Here is a 17,653-nt window from a genome sequence, read left to right as displayed (position 1 = left end):
CATATGTCATTGAACCTTTTTGGCTAATGCACCATTCAGCACTATAAATTGCTGGTGAACAGCTAACCTCAGTAACACTGCAATACTACTGCTCATTGAGCCATCCAGTGCTGTATAATGACCATGCTGAAGCAGGAAATCTGTTAATTAAGGGCTTCGAGGTTGAAACGTGAATAAAATATCCCTGAGTTCTTTTTCATTTTCATAGCTTTTTTTTAAAAGCGCTGCTGCTAAAATAGTAAAAAGTAGAATTGTTCAAAGAATTACAATCTTTACACAACTGATGGTAACTGATGAAGCATCTTATATTTGTCCCCGTTATTAAGACTGAAAGGTGACAAATGGCTGTCTGACTGACCAACAGGTGGAGCTGTTTCAGAACAGCAGAAAACCTAAAACACGGGCATAACGTATTAAATATCACTGCACTGGGACTGAATCATAAATATCCGGCTAAGACTCATTTCCTCTCTCTGCTATAAACTTCTAAGTAACTTGTGAACAAGACAAACAGCTTGTGAAGAAGTACAAACAGCCAGTGTACTGTACACTGTACAGATGTAAGGCAGCTGGCACAAACTGATCGTGTGTGAGTGGTGTTGAGTCTCAGCCTCCAACCAGGGTTCCCAACTCGCATGCTTTCAGGCACTGTCTCACGCCACAGAAGAGGGAACTCAAGTGTGACTATTACAAATTGAAATGTCAATCAATTTCAGTGCCTCACTTTGAAGCCTCAGGGTGGATTTGGCGTCCACTCACGTCTTTGAATTTATTTTATGTCTAATTTTGCCGCCTCTAAAGTTTGCTTTGCATCCATCAGAAGATTTAAAATTCTATTATTTGATTTTTTTGGTCACGTAACAAGCTGTAAACACAAAACTGACATATTTTCATCTTACAATGTTGATATGGAGGATGTTTGCAACCAGCTAACGATGAGGTAACAATGAGAGCTGTGAGAGTGAACCGAAACAGTAAAGTTTTAAAACCAAAACAATGAACTTAAAGACGCCAAATCAGTCGGGACAGGTGTTAACTCTCTGTGAGTTTATCACTACAAGTGACACCTTTCCCATTACAAATTTTTTAATCAATTGTTAATGTAAAAATATTGTTTGAACAGCTTCAAGTAGAAATGTAGCTGTCTTAATCAATTATGCTCATATCTTTAAAGGTGGTGTACCATGACAAATACGACACAGCAAGTAATGTAACTAACGTTAGCTAGGTTGTGGGTAAGTCAAACTGTCGCTACAGTGAAGCGAAGCTAACAGCCAGAGAGGACGAGACGGTTTCCCAGAGCGAGCACAGCAGCTCCAGACAGCGACGCTCACAACTCTCCTGCTGCTATAGCTAACATCACAACAGCATATCTTGGGAAACTAGAAAGTAAGCTGAAGTGTTGTGTGGCTCAGTCTGAGCCACTTTGTTTGTTTCCCATTTACAGAGCCAGGGCTGTGTACCAACACCAGAGTGTTTTTTTCAGCGTACACACAGAACGGACAGCTAGCGAACTGTGAGGAGATATATTCACTGAATTTGACAAAAAGACGTGTAAATAAATGGAGAAACTGTGAACAATCAACACAGGCAAAGAACAGAAACCCTAATTTTTTTGTAATGCTCTAAGTGCCAAAGAGATTCACAACTTCTCGCCTGTAACAGTTGCTATTAGACCCTCAGTGAGAACAACCAGTCCCACTTTGCTTCGCTGTATGACCTTGTGCTTTTTTACAGTAGGTTTTATGCATGCCTGTATCTCTTTTTTAAAAACACAAAAAGATGTTTTGATGTTGAATGAAACCCTGTCTTCATGTGATGGTGACCAACACCTGACACCCTGTTTTGCAGTGTCCAACTCCAGCTGCACTTCACTACGTCAGTACAATTATCATAAACAAGAGAGAAGCAGCAGTGAAGACGACATGCAGCCTCAGACAACCTCCATGCTGCTGTGCCCATTGTCAGCCACTGGGTCGGATTTGGAGGGAGATCTGTTGGACAGAAAACAGTTGCTGGAAGCTGTTCATCCAGACAAAAAGGCTCAGGCTTTCAGAATTTCTGATGACGGCAGATTTTGGAAGGAGTGAAACAGCCTTCAACCTTCAACGTGTTTATTCTCTTCAGAGAGGACTAGGACTTAGCAGTAGTAGATAACAGTCTACTCTGAATCAAAATGTCTTTTGTTTGACAAAACGGTCCTACTGTAACTTTCAACAGCATCTCACAGTCTTCCTCAGTGGATGGAGTTTGCACAGTTGTCATGGAGATACCTCAGTTGCACCTTAGTATGGAACTTGATGATATATGATTTACGATGCTGTTTTATCATAACACCCAGCAGTGGGTTTCAGGCTGTGGCGTCATAAATCTGCTGAGCCCTCTTACATTTAAACTGCCTTTGAATCCAACACTCACCCAAGCAAAGAGCAGATACTCTGCGGCTTGACTCGGCATTATATCTACATTGTATCTGCTTGGGCTAAACTAGGTAGTAGGATCCAGAAATGCTTGAAAGGCTTTCATCTGATCTTTTTTTCCCTTTCAAGACTGTGAAAGAACCAAAAAAGCATCTGACCTTCAGACCAACTAAACGCAAATAAAATGAGTCCAAGTGATCGACAGTGTGCAGGATTTTGTGATCCTGTCAGAACCAGTCAGTATTGACCCGACACACCTGTTCATATGACACTCTGGTGTGCAAGTGCTTTGTTGTAGGCTAATTATTCCCTTTCAAGGCTGAAATTACACAATTTGGTCAACTGGTGTCTCACAGAAGTTACATTAAACAGTGTAAGTTCCCTGATATGTCAAATCCTGAGCGGTTAGCCATCGAACAGATATATTTAGGCACAGTCTAGACTCAGCTGCATTGCAGTACAGATTTTATTTCCCAGGTAAAGCAGTCTTAAATCTGCTGGGAAGAGCTCTCACACAGTGGATGGGAAAAGCCTGAAATGACAATTTACAGCCTTTCAGTACATCAAACGCCTCGATCGTCTTCAGTGATCGTTTTTATTAGTACAAGCTTCTGTCAGCTGCAGAAGTCATGGCCGTCCTGGCCCTGATTGTGACGTATGGAGATGGAACTGTCAGCCTGAAAGCCTCTCTTTGTTACTGTCCCGCTGTCTGAGTGATGACTGCTAAACATCAGCTCTACTGTAACTGGAGGATAATTGAGTGAAACGGAAAGCAGTGATGATTTGGTTAAATGGCACACAGCTGAGAGAAACAATACAGCACTGAAAGACCAAACCACAATGATACTGCAGACTGTCTGAGGTAATGTATAAAAATACAATGGAACAGTTCTTTTTTTGGTTCTTTTCTAATTCATTGTATTATTTTCCACAGATCTCCAGAGAGAAGAGACTTCTTCTTGGATTCGACATTTGATTCACTTGCACAAAGTCAAGGGTGAGATGTGAATGAGGGAGGAAGAAATGCAGAGAGTGAGAGAGCTGTTGACCCATATTTACTGTAACATTTTCCTCCCCTCCCCTCCCTCCGTTTCTCATTGACCTCCCTCTTTTACCCCGGATCTATTTTTAGCAGCAGCCACTCGCACTCAGGCCTAATATAAGAATAGATGCTCCTCGCAAGAAACAGCAGGAAATATTCTGCAGGCAATAAGTTGGAGTTATTTGGGGGCTGTCCTATCACTCTGACCGATTTAACAAGCTCTGTCACACAGTACATCACTGTTTTCAAGTTTGCCTCTCGATCCTTGCAACACTTTTGTTCAATCCTTCCATCTGAGTTTACAGGGGTGCTCTGGTCCTTTTACTGGAACAGGTTTTATTGGACTATAAAACTGTTTATGTATTTTGGTAAAACACTTAACAACTGGCTCTTACTGAAGATGGTGGTGTTCTGTTGCCTTCTCTCTCCCCAAAAAGTCCATCTTCCACGTTTTTTGTCCATTCTGATGCAGAGGTTTGACTGTGGCATCAGTATTTTTCTCACAATGCTGGCTGCCAATATTCTCTACTTCAAGCTGCTTGTTTTCTGAATATAAACAATTATTCTCACTCAGAATTAACTGGAAAGAATGTGCCTCATCCTCTGCATTATTGTTACTTTATGAGTTGGTAAATCGTTCAACCCACAAAAAACCTAATTGGTCTTCTGTCCAGTAGCTGTCCTCTGTGTACCAACTTGGGTGTGAGGAAAAATGAACCGTCAGTGCAGCATTCTGCCTACAGGGGCCCACGTTGGACATTTGTTGCATTCACATATGAATATTTGATAAGTAAGTAAAAAGCAGGATTAAATGCAAAGATTTGTTCTCCTAATTATTGCCTTTTTGTTTATTCGAATATTATGAACTTTCAAGGACATTCTGACTCAGGTCCCTTGTTATATTGTAATCTGTGATTTTGGCATTGCATTAAGTGTATTTTGGGTGGTCAGAAAGTACTAGAGCACATATATGTTTTTTAATTGTTTTGGCTCTGTATTCCAGTACACTGAAGCAGTTCCTATGAGTTGAAAGACTGTCAGCTCTAGGGGGTTCCTCAGATAAAGATGAAACCACCCTCAAACAAAGTGCTAATATGGACATGCTAGTTCCTTCCTCATAAAACACTTGCAAAGCTGATTTTTGTTAAACGTTTGAAACCAGCATTATTTAGACTCATGTTTATTAGCAAGCAGTCTTCTTCTTTTCTGCCTTTGCCGGTGCATTTCTGCATATCTTGACGCATTACTGCCTCCGGTAGATCAGTGGAATAGTGTGACACCATCGGTGGGAATATGTGTCACATGACTCGCGTGCATGAGACAAACAAAACGGGGAGCCACTCATAGAAAAACTGCTGCATAGCTAGAGGTAAAACAAAAACCGCACGGCTTGACTTTAAGTCAGATAAATGGAGATCGTCCTCTCCAGAGAACTTTAGCGTTGTTTGTTTTGTCAAACTGCTTAAAACGACCTCTAAAGGAGGAGGTTGGGATAGATGGTTGGGCGTACAAAGTGTTTGAGTTCAACCCCAGAGACCCGGGTTCTCATTCTGTTTCCTACCAAGACAATGTTCATTTCCTTTACCCATAATGCTGAATTTTCCAGGCCTTAACCAGAGAGGCAGCAGATATGAAAATGGTTAGATTTTTTTTTAGTTTTCCAGTTTCACTTTAAGACAGAAAGTCAATAAAAACTATGATAACAATGTTTATATCAATATTTTATCCCGAAGGCGATGGCTTTCCCCTCCTTTCTTTATTGTCCTCAGTACCTGCGAACCAGCACCTCACTAGAATAGGTGTGTGTTTTCCATCAGTTCTTCAATGCACTGGTCCCAACAATGCTGCCACTGTGTCCCTGACACAAGGTCACAAAACGTCCATCCATAAAAGTTGTTTTATGTCTTGCTAAGTGCATATTGATGTGGTTTTCTTGCACTGCACATCCAAGAGATATCAATGAGGGTGAGGCTGTGTTGTCTTCTATCTTTGATTTTCTGTTCAGTTTCTGTAGGACACGCATGTGTTTATGTGCTCAGTGACGGTGGCTATTGCTAATTGTGCAAACTACCCAGTTCCTATTCTCCTATTCCAACAAACTGCATATGTAAAACGTGTATTTCCTGCACATAAAGAAAGACACTAGTCCCTGCAGTGTCAGACACTAAACTGGAAACAGACTGAATCACATCATTGAGTTGCAGATATTGTAGAAGCAAAACAAGCATTTAGTCCAGATTTTAAAGAAAACCTGAAGCATTGCTGCAGATGCAGTCGACCTCACTCCTCACAGCGTTTCCAAAAATGAGAATATCAACCGGCGTGAGATAACATGCCGGGCACATAGCTAGCGTAATATGCTTTGATCTACTTCTGACACCGCAAATAATGGATAGAGAAGGGGAGGAAGGGAGGGAGAAAGAGACAGCCAGAGGAGATAAGATGAGAGGAGAAAGCTAAACACAAAGGGGAACACACCCACTTATGAAACCAAAAAACACCAGGACATTATTTTTGGCTCTTCACACCCCAGGCTCCTGCTCACAAAAAACCCTCCCTTTCCTTATCGTTCCTCACCAACCGCCACCTCCATCCCTCCCCTGATCCCTCGACGTCCGTCCACCCAGCTCAATGACAATCAAAGGTCAAATTTCCCCTCCTTTTATTTATTTAAATCCCCCAGCAGCCTCCATTTGTTTTCATAAAGGAGCTGATGAGGCTTTGATGGAGCGTTTAAAAGACAGAGGGAGGTGATTGTCCTCTGGTACAATGTGTGTGTCTGCATACATGGGCATGTGAAGGCAGGATGCACCGGCTGCATGCTTCACTTAATGATGATACACACACACACACACACACACAGAGGAGTGACCATGCTTTCCTTGAACAGACAGCAGAGCAGTTTGAAGCGTGTCTCTTGGGTCTTAGTGTCTGTAGTGATGAGGCTTCTGTAGAAGATTTAAAGCTGTATGTGTGTGCGCTCTTGTGCTTCCGTCTTTGTGAGGACCAGGTTTAGACCTTGAGAGTGAGGACATTTTGTTCTGCTCCTCACTTCTTCAAAGACTGTTTCAGATTTAAGGCTTGATTTTAGGGTTACTTTTTGTATTGGGGAATATAAACTGCAATGATACTTGTATTAAATATAGGATATTTGTGGAAACAGCGCCTCAGCTTCAGGCCTCTGGGTGGGTTTTTTCCCATGGCAGCAGTTAACTGACGTTTCAGTTGATGGTTGATAAAAGATGCACCGTCAACTTGGGTGCTGGCGACAGACTGGGGCACGTCAGAGTGTGTATAGCCTAAAATGTTGATACAAGATGTTTTTTCCCCTCTAGCGTTGGTTATGCACTGTTAGCAATTAAGGACATCTGTCCCTTCAACATGCAGTAACTGGGAGAACCCATTCTAGGTTAAGTTTGTATTTTACTAGTGGAAACTAGTCAGCCTAGCTTGCTAACGTTAGCAGTGATTCACACGTTACTTTTCAACACCCGGCAGCTCCTGCACACTCAGTGCTGTGTTCGTCCCAGACTGGTCAATGGACTGCATTAGTGTTGCGCTTTTATCCAAAGCGCTTGACACTTTCCCTCTCATTCACGCCGATGGCAGCGAGCTACCAGGGCGCCGGCCTTATCAGTGGGGGCAATCTGGGGTTAAGTGTCAGGCTCAAGGACACCTGGACATGTGGATAGGGGGAGCGGGGGATCGAACTGCAGATGCCTGCGATTAATGGACCATGTGCTCTACCTGCTGCCCCACATTATATGAAGGAGGGGGGTCTAACTAGCAGTAGCTGTCTCTCTTTCATGGGTCCAGTTGTGGCAATGACAAGAGTGACCAGATTGTCAGATCTCACAGCGACTCCAAAACAAACACCAAGGAAATGTATACTAATTCCTCAGCAAAAATGTTACGAAATTTCAGTTCGACTTTAAGGGTAGACACAGCTTTAAGTTGAGGGTTACTGCATCATGTCAAAGACGGTCCTCACAAGTATAGTAAAGAATCGTGTGTGTAGCATCATTGACTTTGCAGAATTGACCTACATGTGCAGAGTGTTCAGGCTCACACCTGAGTTTACCGGCCCGGTTCTGACTCATCCTGCACGAGTCATGCTCCCGGGCTTCCTGTTCATATCTGTGTGTGTGTGTGTGTGTGTGTGTGTGTGTGTGTGTGTGTGTGTGTGTTGTGTGTGTGTGTGAAAACCCGGTGTGCACTGCCTGCGTCTTCAATTTATTACGTCGCTGCATGACGCACAGTAGAGAGAAGCAAGGGAGATGAGAGGTGAGGAAGGAGAGGATGGAGGGGAGGAGAGGATGGAAGGAAAGAAGGGATGAGGGCAGAGAGTGGAAGGAGGGAGGAGAGGAGGAGGAGACAGGAAAGGAGGGAGGAGAGGGGGATTTTCTCAGACACCCAGCATGCAATGACCTTAGTTTTATGGCAAGGCGGAGGTCTCTCTCTCTCTCTGTGTGTGTGTGTGTCTCTCTCTCCCACACACACACACACACACACACACACACTCACTACCTCCTGCCTGGTGTCATCCATGTGGAGACGAGAACGTCAAGCCGCATCTTATTCTGCTCACATCCCTGCTGCCTGTCTGTCCCGCCTCTCCGCTCCAACACACACACACACACACACTCATGCACACACATGCACACACACACACACACACACACGATGAGATGTAATCCCTATAGTAAACTATACAGACACTACACCCCAAAAAACAACTCCCTATGTCACCGAAAAAGAGCAGAAAATCCCATTTGAAGTGCTGCAACTCCCTGCAGGATTATTATAAAAGTATAATAGGAATATTCTAGGTTTATATTTGCCGGTGCCTCATTGCTCCAGCTTCATCTCTTCTTATCATCTCGTTTCACCCCCGCCCCGCAAAACCACGCATTCCTCTATCTTTTAATTATCTCTATCCATCCATCCACCCCTCCACATGGCAGAATATGAAGCGATGTGTGTTCTTACTGATCGTCCGGGATCCTATGCAGCCCATGGTGTCTTACAGAGGCTCGTGCAGCTCGGGGAAAATAAAATCCATCCGTCCAGCGGGCATTTCTCCCCGGATTTCTCTCTTACTCTCTGCGCTTTCCCCTCTCCTCCTCTCTGTCTCCTCCTTCTCTCTGTCTCCTCTTCTTCACTGTCCTCCTCTCCTCCGTATGTGAGAAGAGAGAGGGTGTGTATGTGCGTGTCATCCACTTCGCTTCCTCTCTTTCTCTCTCTCCCTCTCTGCTTTCCGTCGTCACACACTTCTTGTTTCCCTCAGTCATTGTCGACGTCGCTCTATCGCTCTCTCTCTCTCTCTCTCTCTCTCTCTCTTTCTGGCTCTCATGCACGCACACATATTCAGACGCAAACATGCATGGACATGGACACACACACACACACACAATGTGTTACACACGAAACACAGTGAAGCTGTCAAAGCTTGATTGGACACAAACACTGGGCTGAGTCTAGATTTTTAATCAAAAATGCTCTGATTTCAGTGAACATTGTGAATAAGTTCAAACTGATTTTCACCCAGATTTTATGTCCCCATGTGCCAGTTGTTGCTTCCTGCAAAGCATTGATACCATAATGACAGGTGTTTCTAATATTTTGTCCACCCCATCTATATCAATAAGGGTAGGCTAAATAACAGAAACACCTCTCTGTATAATGCAATACAGTTCAACAGCACCACAAACTGCATCCTCCAAAATGGCCATACAGTTGAACCAACACCAACTAAAACAGTTTCAATAAAAACTAAACATTATCTTCATGAAGGTAGGATTTATTGCAGCACTGTTGTATTAGACTGCGTTGGTTTTAGCTAGCTGTACCTAATAAACTGGCAACTGAGTGTACATCTCCATGCACCAAAACGTTGTTGCTTTCTGCAGAGCACTGCTACCATAGTTTACATCAAACAAGTTCTCTTGCGATAAGCACAGCTCAGAAATTCTTGCAGTTAAAGAAAAATAAGAAAAAATAAAGTATATATCTATATCTATCCATCCATCCATTTCCCCCCGCTTATCTGGGGCCAGGTCACCTCTCCCCAGCAACGTTTTCTAGCTCCTCCTGGGAGATCTGTGCTGGATGAGATATATAATCCCTCCAGCGTGTTCTGGGTCTACCCCGGCGCCTCCTACCAGTTGGATGTGCCCGAAAAACCCCCAAAGTAAGGTTCCTTCCTTGACACTTGACTGCAAACCGCCCCAGTGTGAGTTGAAGGTCACGGTCTGATGAAGCCACCAGAACCACATCATCTGCAAAGAGCAGATAAGCAATTCTGAGGTCCCCAAAACAGGAAACCTATCCCAGCAATGTGAGACGAGATACGCTCCAACTGCCCTCGACCCATGCAAAGGATAAACAGATATAGATAATGGATGGATTTCTTAAAAAATCCAGTTTTCACCCAGGAAGAAAACTGCAGTGATGAATCTAGGTCTGGACAGGCTGGCCAGAAAGTGAGATCTGAACCTGACCTGTACCTGTGTTTTAAAGACCGGTCAGCTGGCCGGGCTGTACTCGACTGTTGCTGCCAAATTTCAGACCCAGCCTGAGACCTGAGGCTGTATTTTAGCTTTATTACATCCATTACTGACCATTAGCTCTCCAGGGTAACGCAACAAATTGACTAATCTCTGTCTCTTTGCTTCTTCCCACTGGGCATTGAATATCTACTTGCAACACATGACGCTTGAGTTCCGACAATTTGCACAGTCAGAGATAGAAAGAGATAAATGTTTTAATAAATTATATTTGAAAATAACCAACCCTGAATTACCAGATTTGAGCTCGGAGGATTTTGCTACAAAACAGCCCAAACCAGCTTTATTGGCTTGAAAGGTGGTTCTGAAAAGTTTACATCTTTCAACCATAGACCATAAACCACTACTGCATCCTAATCCACTGTCTGTCCATGTGCTCGAAATGTTGCAAACACTTTTTTACTAAAATACGCAGCTACCATTCAACATAATTTGAGCTGTTAATGTCACTTCAAAGTAAGTCTGCTTACTTCAAAAGCAACAGATAACAGCTAACCCTGCTGACAGTGTAATTGCGCACTAATGTGATGTAATCTAATACATTTCATCTTCTCCTGTCATTTAAAACGCACACAGTGCAGTGTAGTGTCATTAGTTTTTCAAGAAAAATTGGCAACATGAAGTTTTTAAAAAATCCGAAGCATTAAAGTTGTTTTTTGTATGCTACTGAGTGACGGTTTGCGAGGGACTGGTATCAGCCGCTGATTGTTTATATCTCTGAAACCTGTTGTGCTCTCAGACTTGTCACCATCTGGAAAAATATTGGTTGGGCGAGAATGTTGTCTGCATCTGACCATTTGAACCTTTACTTTTTTACAAGTTGCTTGTAACGTTGGTGAGCTAGAGGTTTGGTGCTATTCCGTGGATACTCTCATTATCTGACCATGCCGAAGTGTCAGCTGATGGCCTTTAAACTAGTCCCACCGCATGCATGCTCCTCTGCTCCTACAGCAACATGCTTACTCATCATTTGCTCTCAGATGCTGCCCCCTGATGACCTGTCTGATTTGTATCTTCTTTATATTCATCATCGCTGGAGGATTTGAAAGTTTTATTCCGCTTGAGTAAAGGCGAGCAAGTGTTGATACGAGCGATATTTGATGCATGTAATATGTGCCACGCTTCAGCCTGTTGGAGTCTGCAGCTGAGCTCTCCTCTTCCTTTCCTCTCATCTCTCATCTGTCTCCCTCGAACAATGCAGTACAGCTGTTCTCCTCCTCCAAACATTTCTGCCCTCGCCTCCTCTCTGCCTCCCCAGCTGCCTCCCTCCATCTCAGTCTCACACAATATGAATATGAAAACACACAGTGATTCAGCGAGGAAGGACGGCGCTCCTGACTCTATTAACTCGATCTCCATCTCAGACAGAAGTACAGCCCTGAACTCTACTCTGTGAACTCCACACTCAATAAATATACAGGCAACTAAGCTGCAGGGTTTTACAGCTTTTTTTTGAGAACTCACAACATCTTACACTTTAACCAAAACAATCTCCCAGTCTTTATATAGAGAGACTTCTGAGCATGCCAACAGATCCTCCAAATTACAATACATTATTTGTAATTTCCCTCCAGAACTACACATGTAAGCATTTTCTGATCAAGTGTCTGTGCCTTTCAAAACTGTTACAAATTACTGTTCAAAAATAAAACCGGTTTTCTGATCTGACACCACTGTTGTTAAGGTTTGATTGGGTTTAGGCACAAAAACGACCTGGTTAGGAAAATATGGTGGTTTGGGTTAAAATAGCTACTTGGTTAAGGTTAGGGAACGATCGTGGTCATGGCTAAAAACGTTGACTGTCAGGAGGAAAGAAGGCCTTTTACAGCATCACAGTATTTACTCCTTTACTCCTTTTGAATTTGCTGAAATGATGCTGTTGTTTTTCTTGGGGGGGCAGTCTCAAGCAAGTATTTAACATACAACAATGTGCAGATAGTGGCCTAGATTGAAAGAATAATTCTGGTTTATTACCACAGATCCCAGGTGATCTAAATAAGCCACTTTATTTACAGAAAGTAAAAGTGAGAGCGCAGTCAAAGTTGAGTTCTGGATGAATGGATGAGTCAACAAAGCGCGAGACTTTGACACGGGAGACTGACGTTCATCTCACATTTCCTACCAGTCAATGTTGGTTTCTTGTAACCACGACTTTCCCAAACCTAGAAACATCCTAAAGATAGGAGCGTCGGATAAAATGTAAATAAAAAAGCTTATATGAGTCGTTTTGGAAGGCAGTGACAAATTCCATGTTTCGTTGTTTAGTTGGGAGGACTCATTTGTTTTCTCTTTCAGAGAAGCTCGGCTAACCTGGGGTTTGTTTACAACCTGTGTGATCGTGTGACTCCTTCCGAGAGATGTCACCTTGTTCCCAGGGCTCAGCAATTAACTTGGTGAGTCCAATGTTATCATAACTGATATAGAAATGATGATAAAAATAAGACCCAAGTTGTCATAAACTGTAATTGTAACTGTAAACAAGTAATTGAGGTCCTATAAAAAACATGTATGTCCTTACTTTTAAAACAGTCTTGTTTTATGTTTTCTGAAAATGCATTTTTGAGATAATCCAGTGGATTGTTAGAAAGTTCTGTTGGTCTGGGAAGTCAAATTTTCTTTAGCCATAAAGGAGCAATAAAACCTTCAGGTCATCCGGAAACATAAAAGTCTCTAAAATTGGAGATACATGGTTTTAAAGTATAACATCAAACCAAAACTAAAATATGTCTTTACATACAATCAGTTAAACTGTCAACATAATTCAGACTGCATGCAAAGACATGCATAAAAGTTCCCCAAACATTATCCTTTTAATGACGGAAGACAAGATCTTGTTTTGATTTTTAAACTTTTTTCAGCTTTATCACATTACACACTGCAGGGTAAATATGCATTTAAAAAACATATTTATTAATTTTGAAGATTCGAAGATATTTGTTAGGAATTCAGCAGAAACAAAATATTCTGTCTTAAACTAGTTAACATGTCTTCCTCCAAGAATCTTACCGTAAAAAGCTACATCATCCCCTCAGGTTTTATTAAAACCGGCCTGCTGCTGTGGCAGCTCTTCATCTTCGCTTTTAATTATAGCTGCCCCATCAGACCGGGCAGTATAATTCTCCTAAACACCAGCACAAGGTGCCAAAATGTGTCATCCTTCCTCTGTCGTCAGAGTTGTACCAGCACAGTCTGAGATGTTTGACAGATTTACAGTCCTCACTGCAATCCTGATGTCATCGAATGGGGACAAAACACATAATTACTCACCGGTAATTACGCAACTGATCTTAGCGCACACAGACAGCTCAGGGATCAGGCCGCAGCTACGGAGCAGCAGGTGGATGTTTGCTGAAACAAGGAGTAGAGGTTATTTTCTTCAAACGGTGGATAATCTCATTTGGGAAAATCAGTTTTTCAGTTCTGTACTTTCAGTCTCTCTATCTTTACTTTGAGCTCACAGTCAGGTAAAACAAGTTAAGCAGTAACAGCAGTGAGTCGCTTTGCTCTGCCGGCTTATTGTGACAGCTGAGATGTTGACAGCAGGGCACAGTAATGATGCTGCATGGAGTCCTTCCAAATGTAGTATGTAGTTTTGCTGTTTTTAGTGTTGTTTCTTTAACCTGTTAAAGCCAAATTATCCAGGAGGATGTCCTGTACTGTGATAGTAGTTAGACAGTAAGGCAGGTTTATCAGCAGACTTTATCAGATGATGATATGATCATGTCATCATATGATTCCACTGAAAAGTTGATATACAACAATACTGAATCAACATCTCACGCTAGCAGCATTGAGAAAATCGCATTTCCCTCCCTAACAAAAATGTCGCTTGTGAATTTGAAGCACAAGTGCTTCCTGGACTTGATGATTAAATGTCTCATTTCCCAAGTGGCATCGACATTTTCATTCCTAACAGAAAAGATTTGAAAAGAAGTTTTCACTAAATTACAGAGAATAGAGGTTTTGATCCCAAGCAGTCTTTCTCAGCATTACATGGCAACTTAGAGACTTTACAAAGCCCAGTAAGTATTCACTTTAGGCTCCTGAAAGCAATCACATTTCCTGTACCTGCTTTTAGAGAGCCAGCCACAGTCAAACTGCAAACGTCCATGACAGAATGAGTCATTTCACTTTCAGCTTAAGTTTTCAGAGCCAAAAATAAATGTATTGGATATTGGGGAAATGGATGTATTTGCATTATTTGTCTGGAGTAAAGTGTAGCTAGTGTATGCAGGTGTATACAGTCTGATCGATCTTTAAACTTTATGAAGGAAATATCTAATACAGTATGTAATGGCTGATGAGATCATTTATGGCCCTAAACTGTGGAACACCCTCCACTTGGATCTTAAAACAGCAAACTTAATTTCATTTTAAAAAGAAATTAAAGACCTATTAAAGATCTTTTTAATTTGGCTTTTAATTTGGGTTAACTTTGCTGGTATCATCGTTCATGTTTTATTGTATTGTTATCTAACTGTTTTTGTTTGTTTGTTTTTCTCTCACTTATTGCTATTGCTGCTGTTGCTGTTTTTTACTTATTGTTTATTTTCATCTCATCTTGTTTTGATGAGCACGTTGGGCTGCATCTTTGCATGAAAGCTGCTGTACAAATAAAGTTATTATTATTATAATAGGGGGGGACGTATTTATGAGTAAAAAAATTCACATTGCAGATCAAAACAGTCACGTGATGAGTCTGTAAACACACTTTAGATTCACAGACAGATGTCACCATGACAACGTAATGTCCTGCATACATGTACTGTGGTGCAGAGAACGGAGATCCCACAGATATATGCAAATACAGCACTTTACTCTGATCACAGTAAAAATGTTGATTCGGATTCACTAATTTAAAGTTGTGTTTGGGGAAGAGATGGAAAGCTGGTGGGTGGTCTTTGGTGAAGAAGTATCAAGAGTTTGTCTGTACGGAAAAGGGTAAAAAAGGGAGAGGAAAGAAATTATAGAGGAAGGAAGAAGCATAGAAAGAGTGAGAGGGAGGTAAAACCCGAGCAACCGTGGATGCTTTCCAAATAAATCTTGAGAGAGTGAAGGGATGGAGGGATGAAGAGAAGGGAGCAGGAGGAGGAGGAGGAGGGTAAAGTCTATGAGTCATGCTGAGAGATGAGGACAAAGAATTCAAGCAGAAAAAATTTATGGGGAATATGAGCTTCTGTAGGATAAAAAACTTGAGATGAGAGGGGGAGGGGAGGGAGAGGGGAGGAAGGAGGGATGAGGAGGAGGTTTATTGGTATTCCAGGTGAGAGAGGAGAGGAATGACAAGAAAGAGGGAGTTGGAGGAGCAGAGATGGGGGGGTGAGATAAGGTGAGAACGAGGGAGCGAGAAAAGAAACTGAAGAAACAGAGAGAGCTGACAAGAAGGAGAAATGTTATGTATCTGCATATGAAGACAAACACGTAGCTTACTATTTATAGCTGTGTGTGTGTGTGTGTGTGTGTGTGTGTGTGTGTGTGTGTGTGTGTGTGTGTGTGTGTGTGTGTGCATGAATGCATAATTGTCCAGCTGGTTGGTTGTCTGTTTGTGTGACTGTGTGTTTGTGAGGGGACGTACGAGGACAAAAGAAAACGATGAAAGGCTCTTCAGTGGACAATAGTTGCTTTTTAGTTGCAAAACAAACCACATGAAGAATAAGAATTGAACCTCGGTGTTGAAGCATTGTCCAATTTGTTTTTGTCCTTTCTTTATCCTGCAGGCCAAAGACAGAAATAGGAGGACAATCATGCAGCTTTATAGGACTGAGGTAAGGCTGGTGTGATATTTTTCTTCTTGTCAACAAATCCTATGAAAAGACCGTCCGTCTCTCAATACTTTATGACTTCCCTCACTTGTCTGTGGCTCTCAGCTCCAAGCCCATTGGTTCCTACTGAAGACGCAAATCTTTAAAAATACGTCACAAATATATAGTTATATAGAATTTTTTTTTTAAAGGCTCAGTAATGTCCCCAAACCGCTGGACACTGTAGTTTTTAGCAAATGTTACTCAAATAGAAGGAAATAGTGCATTTGTTGGGGACTAGTTTCAGCGGCGGATTAATCCACATGTGGTGCTCTAGTGAGCATTTGGGGCAGCAGGACGGTGTGTGTGTGATTGAGTCAAAATAAACTACAGTGTGTGTGTTCATGGTAATGAAGGAACATGTCACCCAGTGCAACAGTGCGGCTCACTGATGTGTTTTTAATAGTTTCTGGACAATGGAGGTTTGCTTTTAGTTTCTTTTAGCCTCCATTAGCTCACTGTTTATGGTTCTCCGGCTGCACACTGTATGGTTGAGTATTATAACCCCAGTATGAAACCATTAGCAGCTGTTTTCAGCAAATAAGCTCTTATAAACCCACCGTTTGCTACCTGCTCAGTACCAAACGGTAGACAGATAGTCTAGAGACTAGCTGGTGAACATGTTTTTTCCCCCCTTCCTTTTGGTTTATTGTGCTATAAATCATCACAGACTCACATCAAAACTCAGTCAACTCTGGCTGCCATCTGGAGGCTTGAAAGGATTCGCTTCAGGTTAGGAGTTGTTGAGGAAAAGTTGGTGTTGAGCGTCCTCAGACGTGTCTCTGTGGAGATGTGTGTGTGGGTGACGGGGCGGGTCAGGGCGAGGTGAAGGCCGCGGCGTGGCTGTCTGCTGGCTAATCCTGTCCTTGGCACCCGGAGAGGAGGACTCGCTCCTTAACTGCTCGCCCTGACTGCTTAGAGAGGCCTCCACACACAGGGTTTCCTCTGCAGGACGGGAGGGGCGGGGCCGAGGGACAGAGGCAGACACATTACATAATTTAATACATATACTGTATACTATGCTACAGCTACATGTGATAATGATAACATACAATATTAATGATGCTACAAAGTTTGCTCACTTTGAAGAGCATCTGCCTTCCGGTGGTTTAACTTGTCATCTCGCTGCAGTGATGTAGAAGTGTACTCCAGGGTGTGTCAGTACGGACAAGATGGCGGCTGTACTATTTTAACACGCCGGCTAGCGTTAGCAAAGCAGAGGCAGTGGGGAGTGGCGGTGATAGGGGATGTGAATGAGTGGTAGGAAGGATGTAAACTACTACTACAGTTTACAGTGCTGAACAAAGAGTTTGGGGCAAATTTCCATCCTTTTGGTTGCACGCTCTCAGTTTCTTTAATATTGGTATTATGTTGCCTTAAACCTCGGGGAAGTTGAATACTGATTGTATAATATAGTGTCTATATAATTTACTAACAAAAAAGTGTATTTAGTGCTAAGTTACGCTTCAGTATTGCGAGTTTGGAGATTGTCTATATATCTATTGAATATGAACTTCCTCCATTCAGCACCATGAAGGCTGTCGCTTCAGTTCACACAAACACATGACACATCAGCGCTGTGTCTTCTCACCACGAGTCACTGGAGCATCATGACATGAATAATGATGTTCACACACAGATCACACAGTCACATACTAACACCCACACACAGATATACACACAAACAAACACGGGGACACAAAGTCCAGCAGCAGCTTCCGGGGCTTCACAGAGCTCACAGTAAATGCCATAACGATTGATCCCACACTTGAGTCCGGCTGAATCGATACTCTTTGTTTCCTGCTCACAGCATTGCCCTGCTGC

At 42.4% G+C, this 17,653-nt stretch overlaps 1 protein-coding gene and 1 long non-coding RNA gene across 10 annotated transcripts in view; one reads left to right on the top strand and one right to left on the bottom strand.

Moving 5' to 3' along the window:
* Window positions 1–8,654, bottom strand: part of LOC122864486 (protein FAM131B-like) — a 51,782-nt gene extending 43,128 nt beyond the window's left edge. For 5 of the 9 annotated variants that reach the window (XM_044171961.1, XM_044171967.1, XM_044171966.1 and 2 more), the window contains exon 1: window positions 8,452–8,654. In XM_044171961.1, coding sequence (XP_044027896.1) covers window positions 8,452–8,479 — 28 coding nt within the window. In that variant the 5' untranslated portion in view covers window positions 8,480–8,654. The remainder of the gene's footprint in view (window positions 1–8,451) is intronic. The other 4 variants (XM_044171963.1, XM_044171962.1, XM_044171965.1 and 1 more) reach the window with 2 other exon arrangements.
* On the top strand, window positions 1,866–15,824 carry LOC122864495. Its single transcript, XR_006375235.1, has 4 exons — window positions 1,866–3,282; window positions 3,355–3,417; window positions 12,324–12,421; window positions 15,746–15,824. It is a non-coding gene; the product is annotated as an uncharacterized LOC122864495 (long non-coding RNA).
* The last annotated feature ends 1,829 nt before the right edge of the window (window positions 15,825–17,653 follow it).

The sequence above is a fragment of the Siniperca chuatsi genome, linkage group LG17 (assembly GCF_020085105.1).
Source record: "Siniperca chuatsi isolate FFG_IHB_CAS linkage group LG17, ASM2008510v1, whole genome shotgun sequence".
NCBI classification, from domain to species: Eukaryota; Metazoa; Chordata; class Actinopteri; order Centrarchiformes; family Sinipercidae; genus Siniperca; species Siniperca chuatsi.
The sequence above is the reverse complement of the archived record's forward strand: the minus strand, read 5'-3'. Positions and strand labels throughout refer to the sequence as shown.